This window comes from Glycine soja, chromosome 8 (assembly GCF_004193775.1).
Source record: "Glycine soja cultivar W05 chromosome 8, ASM419377v2, whole genome shotgun sequence".
NCBI lineage: Eukaryota > Viridiplantae > Streptophyta > Magnoliopsida > Fabales > Fabaceae > Glycine > Glycine soja.
The window spans coordinates 18,426,602-18,434,671 of record NC_041009.1 but is presented as its reverse complement, the minus strand read 5'-3'; the positions used below and the strand labels follow the sequence as shown (position 1 = coordinate 18,434,671).

General features: G+C 35.6%; 1 protein-coding gene across 3 annotated transcripts; it reads left to right on the top strand.

Moving 5' to 3' along the window:
• Positions 1-434: 434 nt before the first annotated feature.
• Positions 435-8,070, top strand: LOC114422553 (YTH domain-containing protein ECT4-like). 3 transcript variants are annotated; one of them, XM_028388967.1, is made up of 8 exons: positions 435-634; positions 1,238-1,313; positions 1,442-1,568; positions 2,311-2,387; positions 2,474-2,989; positions 5,628-6,149; positions 6,633-6,845; positions 7,255-8,070. In XM_028388967.1, exons 1-8 carry the CDS (start codon positions 564-566, stop codon positions 7,627-7,629), a joined length of 1,977 nt encoding a protein of 658 aa, XP_028244768.1. In that variant the 5' UTR covers positions 435-563; the 3' UTR covers positions 7,630-8,070. The 3 variants fall into 3 exon arrangements, with proteins under 3 accessions (XP_028244768.1, XP_028244769.1, XP_028244770.1); XM_028388968.1 differs by having other exon boundaries at positions 440-634; positions 1,276-1,313; XM_028388969.1 differs by having other exon boundaries at positions 441-634; positions 1,192-1,313.

Genomic DNA, 8,070 nt, shown 5'->3' with positions numbered 1-8,070 from the left:
AACATGGATACTTGTATATTTTGAAAATTATATACTTTTGAATATTAAAAAACTTATTTAAGTTGCAAAAAATTTGAATTAAATAGTAACATATTTTATTAAATTTCTCACCAAATCCTACTAATTTTGGTTAAATATCACAAAACTTATTTTTATTACTTAAAAATTTTAATTAATATCTTTATATTTTTTTACTAAAAAAAACTTCTAAAATTCTTTTAAATCTTAATTGAATACATCTCCAAAATCTAATTCATTTTCTTTTGGACACAAAATCTAATTTATTTTTAATTCGATTGGATCCCGTTCTAAAAAAAATAGATGTTAATTTGTGAAAATATATAAAATTAGATTAAATGACTTGTTTCATTAACCGACTAATATATTTTTTTCTTTATGCAATCCGCAACCTCCCCCCTAATTATAAGCAATTTTATTGAACACAATCACAGACTGAAATAATATACATTTAATTAGAACGAGAACGAGGTAGTAGACCACTAGATGAATAGATAGGTACTGTTTCGTTCGTAATTTGCAATTTGGTGAGATTCTTCATTCTTATGCTGTGCGGGTTTCCTCTTCAGATTCATGGCGGCAACCCAACCACCGCAGGGTCCGGATCGTACCACCGGTACCGTTCAACTCCTTTCTTCTGTTTGTTATTGTTATTATTATTTTTATTATTATTATTTCATCCAATTTTGACCTTCCCAATTTTCTCTCTCGACGAAGTCAATGATTAATTTTACCATTCAATATTAAAAAAATAAATCTTGTTTTGTTTGTCGTTGATGTTCGATGTCCGTTACTTTCTTAAACCTTGCATCTGGGTAAGACAAGAATTGGTGGTGTGATCTGGTTATTTTGATTTTCTGTGTAATGAATGATTATGACACCATCCCTGATGGGATGGATCATCGTGGTCTCAAGCGTTTATAGTGTGTGTGGGTGGTGGTTTAAGTCAAGCTTCCCCGTTTTTTGATTTCATAATTATGGCTTAAATTATCATCCTGAAGGGTAATTCATTTTATTTTTGTATGTGGGATCTATTACACTTCATTTTATGCTTCCAGCAATACTGTTTTACTGCGCCCTTGCCCGCTTTCCATTTCAAAGTATATTCACGTTCTTTCTTTTAATCATGTGTGCATTTGTTTGCACGTCTGGATTTGCTATCTCCAAATTTAGCTTTGGTTGCTCAATAATTTGTACTGCTACTGCCTGTTTTTCGAAGATCATACTGTCAATTGAGCTTATTGATCATGCATGCAGAAGAGATACCGGCCGAACCAGATAACTTGAAGGAGCAGGTAGTGGTTCTCTTGCTCTCATATAAAAGTAGTCCTCTCACTAGATATCCCCCCTGCATATGTTATGTCATATTTTTCAGTTTCATTTATCAATACCTGAAAGTTCAATACCTTTGAACTCTTCTCAGGGTACAACAACTATAGGTCATTCAAGGGAGACCACAAGTCAATCAGGATCTTTAGGTTCAGTTGGAGATTGTCCTCTGTATCCTCCTAATGTGTATGCTCCCCAAGCCCAGGCTTTCTACTATAGAGGTTAATCTTTATTTCTTCATTTCTGCAAGTCTTTTTTTATTCTTTGAAAGAATTCTAACTCTTTTATTAAGTTGATCGACCACCTTGGAACTTCAACTATACATGGCTTTTAAGTTTTTCATATATGTGGGCAATGCTATTGTCAATGTTAACTTCCTCACGTTTGTGTTACTGTTCTTCACATTTTGAAATAAATTACTGAAACGGTAATATCATTTTGAAACACATGATAGTAATGTAACACTTTCCCGAGTTATTTATTCTTTTTTAACCTATTCAGCGTTCTTCTCACACTAGCAGTCATATTGCTTTCATTGTTATCAATCTTTATGCAAATTTTTCATGGCACACAACTCTAGAAATCTATGCAGATCGTTAAATATTTAATGTTTTTGGACTTGAAGAAGTTTGTTTGTTTTGATAATCAGTATGAGTTTTCAAAAGTGTGTGAGACTTTAAATAAATTTTTAACGCCTTTGATATGAATGTAGGGATTTTGTTCTTTTATGTACATGATTTAGTAACATGCTTTTGGACACTTCTGTCCAATTATTTTTCCCCCCTTAAACCAGCACCACATATTATTATCAGAGAATTTTTCAAATTGCAAAGCGGACATTGACAATTGGACTCTCAATTGTCTTTTGGTGCTCATCTTGAAAGTGTGCTTTGTTGTGCAATGTTTGTTTGGTAATTGGTGTTTATATTGCTATGTTCTAATTTTTGGCAAGTCTGACTCCAGGTTTTGACAATGGCAATGGTGAATGGGATGAATATTCTTCATATGTCAATTCTGAGGGTTTAGACATTGGATCTCCTGTGAGAATTTGACATCTCTTTCTTTTTTATGCACAGTTTCTGTTTGTAATGTTTGACGTAATATATGTTCTTTTAAACTTTTTTAGGGTGTTTACAATGAAAATCCATCTCTTATTTTCCATTCTGGGTATGGCTTCAACCCACAAGTGCCTTATGGACCATATTCCCCAGTTACCACACCTTTGCCTTCTGTAGGTGTAGACACACAGTTATACTCCCCTCAGCAATTTCCATACACTGGGCCACCTTATTATCATCAGCTGGTTCCTCCTAGCTTACCATATCTTAACTCACCTACTCCAGTTTCACAGCCAGAGCTCACCAACCTGGTAGGTATTGACCAACAAGTTGATAACATGTTTTTTGGACCAAGAGCGGGCTATCCATCAGTGGGATCTTTTGGTAGAGGCAACTTTCCTGTAGCGCCTGGTTCCTTTGGCTTTCATGAATCCCAACTAGGATTTGAAGGATCAAGATCTGGTGGAATCTGGTCAGACTGCTCAAAACCATCAGAAAGACAGAGATCTTTGATGCCCCTATCGCCATCTGTTTCTCCACAGCCAATGGGCTCACTTGGGTCATTTGGGCCTAGTGTTGGAATGGTTTGTTCTATAACTTGAGCATAAACACACAATATGTTTCATTTTCTAATAAGTAATTTTATAGCTCTTAAACAAAAGAGATAAACCCAAAAATGAAGAATAATATAATGTGTCTTGTTAAAACACTCTCAATTTCAATAGTAAAGAGAGCTTGTTTTACTGCTGTAAAAAAAAAACACATTAAGCTAAAGATGCAGAAAATAATATGACTAACTGAATCATCCTTATATGTCTAACACTACCTCTCTAGTTGGAGTGTATGTATGTATATATATATCATATGATCCAAGCTTATTGTAAAAATAATGTTCTCCAAATGATTTATGAGGATGTCTACAAGCTGGTCATTTGAGTTGACAAAAGTTGTGACAATGTCATCTATATGGATTTTGTCACTTATAAAATGTCAATAGATTTCAATATGTTTGCTTTTTTCATGCATGATTGGTTTCAAGGTAATATCACGCACAGGGGGTCATTTGTCCAGCATCTCCAAAATGGAATCTTTTGAGCAACTATTTTAACCAGACTAGCTAATAGGTTGTGAGCTGTCAAAGTGAGCCAATTTGGCTCATCCAGGTTAGCTAAAAAGTGAGTTGAAGCCAATTGTGGGAAGCTACCGAAGCTTCTAGGTTTGCTTGATGATAGAAAGGAAACACCTTTTTCCAGGTCCTTTTTTTGATTGAGGGACGGTGTATCTTCTGCCGCAATTTTGGGAAGCTACCCCGTGTCCTCCCATGCGTTCAAGGACTTTAAAAAAGGCTACCTATTGAGGGGTTGACCAGAAAGGATGAGTGAAGTGTCGTAGAGTGCAGTCATTGGCACGACGACTCTTAAGGGCGATGCTATATGTTCCTATCATAGAGTGCCCAAGTCTTACATTAAGTAATATGGGATGCTTGGTAGAGCACTTAAGCGACTTGGTTCTACCCCCTTCATAGCTTGCTTTTAAGGGAAGGTTCCCCAAGTGCATGGGTGCTTTTCAATTTATGGTAGGGACTTGGCTGTTATGGGATGCCTAACTCCCATAGCGAGTAGTATGGGATGTTCAGTGGAGTACTGAAAAGGCTTGGTTTCCCCCCGAAAGCCAACTTTTAAGGGAGGGTTCCCTATGTGCTTGGGTGTTTATCACTCTTCTCTTTAGCTATGACAATAGTGGGACAGTGGTGACATTCTGTTCAAAGAAAGAAAAATAGTGCCTGAAAATAGCCACCAAATGAGATGAAGGTATGAGGAAACTAACCCCTTAAGTTGGAAGAGAGGTTGTCAACGACCCTTTTTGTGGTGGTGTTGGCGAATGGGCACTCTGGCGGTGTGTGGCTTACATGCATTGAAGATTGGGGAAATGTGTGACTGTGCATATAGCGGTGGATGATTGAGATTCTTTGAAGACGTGCTGGTGGCGAGGAGGCGCTTTTCTTGTGTAGTTGCCAGCCCAATAGGTTGCTTCAGGCAATAGCTAAGCAGTAGCAGTGAAAGTAGAGCCCCTGAGATTGGGAGCTTTGATACCAACATGAAAGAAGAAAACTGAATATATTGTGTTTGCAATACAAGCTCTAATTCCTTTTTCTAGGCTAAACTTATTAAAGAAGGAAATAGGGAAAGTAGGAAATAAAAAGAAGGCTTAAATATTAATTTAGTCTATGTAAGTTCGCACTTTTTCAATTTTGGTTCCTATAAGTTTTTTTGTTCATTTTTAATCCCGATAAAGTTTGTGCCTTTTCAATTTTTGTTCCTGTAATTTTTTTGTTCACATAAGTTTGTGCTTTTTCAATTTTAGCCCCTTTAAGATTCTTTTTCTTTTATTTTTTTTTATTTTTAGTCCCTATAAGTTCACAATATAGGGACCAAAATTGAGAAAGCCCAAACTTACGGGGACTAAAAAATGAAGAAAAAACTTTCAAGGACCAGAATTGAGAAATCCCAAACTTATACAGACTATATTCATATTTAAGCCTAAAAAATATCTTAATATTTACAAATATACTCGGACTATACAACGATGGTAAAGATTGGAGTTAGGATTTATCTCCCCTAGCTCTGTTACCTTATTTTGGAGTTCTCGTCTTATTTTGACATCTGTCTGAATTTTATTAAGCTATTTAGAGCTTGTTTTACAAGCTTACAGCTGCACAAAATTATATGAAATACTAACACATAAAACTAAAGATACAGAACTACTAAAATGATAAGGCTAACAGAAACATCCCTCTATATCTAACAAACTTATATGCATGATAACTTAATTTGCCCTTGTCTGCTTATATATAAATCCAATAGTACCTTGGGCATCATTGGCATTCATCAGAATCCAGATTTTATTGGTTGGAAAGCAGTTTGACTGGCAATGCTTGTACCTATGCGGAAAAAAAGGAATTTTTTTAGTGAATTTGAATGAAATTATGGATAAAAATAGATTTTCAGTTCTTTTTTTTTAAAAAAAAAAAAAAAAGAGATCTCAAGTCCAATGATCCAAAAATTGATATTAATTTATTCCAAAGAAATTTCTGAATTGTGGTCTTAAATGAACCATTGCTTATCATCCATGCATGGCAACAATGTGAAACTGTAGAAGTTGCCAGAGAACAACACAAATTTATATGCTGTTGCATAGTGCTGACTATCCTGTTCTATGCAGGCTTCTCATCAACAGCAATCATTGTATGGGTTTGGATCTGGTTCAAACTCCTATGGTAGAGGATACCTGCCTAACCAGGGTTCTAGCTTTGGAGGCACTTCCATTTCCAATCTTAATGATAGGAGTTTTGCTTCTCTTGAAAATAGCAGGCGGCAAGGGAGACCAACTGCTTCTCTTTGCAACTGTAATGGTACTCTTGATATCCTTAGTGAGCAGAACCGAGGACCAAGGGCCTCGAAGTTGAAAAATCAAATTTCAACTGAAAATAATTCTGTGGATAGTAGTAAAAATAGTGCATCTACTGCCAAGTTCCAAAATGAATCACTCAATCGGTCAGATTTTGCCACAGATTACAAGGATGCCAAATTTTTTGTCATCAAATCTTACAGTGAAGATAATGTTCACAAGAGCATTAAATATGGTGTCTGGGCTAGTACACCAAATGGAAACAGAAAGTTAGATGATGCATATCGCCAAGCAATGGAGAAGCAAGATGCCTGTCCTATATTTCTCTTTTTTTCGGTAATCATCTGATATTTGTATCTTTTTTAAGCACAAATATTGTGCTACGATTTTCTTCCTGTAGTGACTATATATTTCTGTTGTCCTGTGTTTGCAGCAAACCTTGGTTCAGAGTTTTTTTTGTGTGTGTGTGTGTGTATTTCATTTCTGTTAAAAACATTGAGAGCTTTTTTGGAGAAATAACCGTCTTCCTTTGCAGTTTCTTAAGTTAGCTTTTGAAAAAAAAGTAGTTGTTTCCCATAAAAAAAACTCCAAAAAAAGATTCAATGGGTTTAGTTATTGTCCCTATATTGATGGCATTTTATTGCTTTAGCTATAATTTGATTGGGTACGGCATTTGACATCTCCCAAGGCTGATATTAGGTTTAAAATTAGTCCAGTACTAAAATTAATTTTTATAGTTTTTAATTTTCTTTATTTTCTTGCTATCGTGTTTCTCTAACACATGACTACCATGAAAAAATTTGCTGCAACTATTTCCAGGTAAATGCTAGTGCTCAGTTCTGTGGGGTAGCTGAAATGGTTGGACCTGTCAATTTTGACAAGAGTGTGGACTTCTGGCAGCAAGATAAGTGGAGTGGGCAGTTTCCCTTGAAGTGGCACATAATTAAAGATGTTCCAAACAGTCAGTTTCGTCACATTATTCTTGAAAATAATGATAACAAGCCTGTGACAAACAGTCGAGATACTCAGGAGGTAGGAATCATTGGGTCTTTCACTGTATATGAATTTATGAATCATGCTTTTTAACAGTTTTTACTCTAGTTTCCTAGCATGTCAGATTTGGGAGGATGACAAATGGAAATGATTATTGCAATGTGTCAATGAGAAGACTTCTGACAATTGAATGTTGAACTGCCTGTTGCCTTGAGAAACCTTCTCAAACTTTTAGACAACCTAAAAGTTATTTTTTTTCCTGTTCTTGGTGTTTGGAATTCCATTTGTTTGAACTTTGTTTGGGTCATCTACCAAGTTTACTTTTTGCTCACCTGATTTGTCTTCTAATTATTTTTCATATAATTCTTGTTTTTATTATGTGCTATTAAAAGTTGCATGATTGCATCCTACTGATTTTTTGCTCCTTTCTGAAATTTAAACATTACAGGTGAAGTTGGGACAGGGGGTTGAAATGTTGACCATTTTTAAAAACTATGAAACTGATGTGTCCATCCTGGATGATTTTGATTTTTATGAAGACCGGCAGAAGGCTATGCAAGAACGGAAGGCAAGGCAGCAAAGCAGCATGGTGGCTACTGGATTAGTTGGAGAAAATGAGCATAGAAGTTCTGCTAACACTACCGGTGATTTCATGAAGCAGATGTCGAAGAGCTTTGCTCTAGTTGTCCGCTTAGATGAGAATAACAAGGAAGTTGTTGCAGATAGAGATAGTTTAGTCTCTCATGGTCATGGCCCCATTGGTAATGTAGTTAAACCTGATGATGGTCAATCAGTGACTGCCTCTTCAACTCAAACCAGTTAGGAAGACGTACCAGTTGTGCCAAGAATGTTGTTCACATTTGGTGATTGACCTTGCTTTATCTCATTACTTATTTTCCAAACAAGGTAGCGTTGCTGTTGTTATTCAAGTCGTTGGAGTCTGGGGTTTCTAAATGAGGTGTTTACCTAGAAGAATGGGTTTCATGTGTAAAGTGCGTCAACTTAAATTGTCGTTTCAGTTACCCCTACCCACCCACCCACAAAAAAATAATAATAATATCTTCTGCTCATTTTAGTATAGGTTAGATTTTAATCACCACTTTTTTTTTTAATAATTTCGGGTTAGGATTGTTTTAGGCGTGTTTCATTTGTAAAATTTTCTCATCTTCACGAGTGTTTCAATAAAGGCAGCAAATCACCTTGAAAATACTCATCCTTATCCTTTACGCGATTTATTTGATTATGAATTTGCATTCAAATTAAA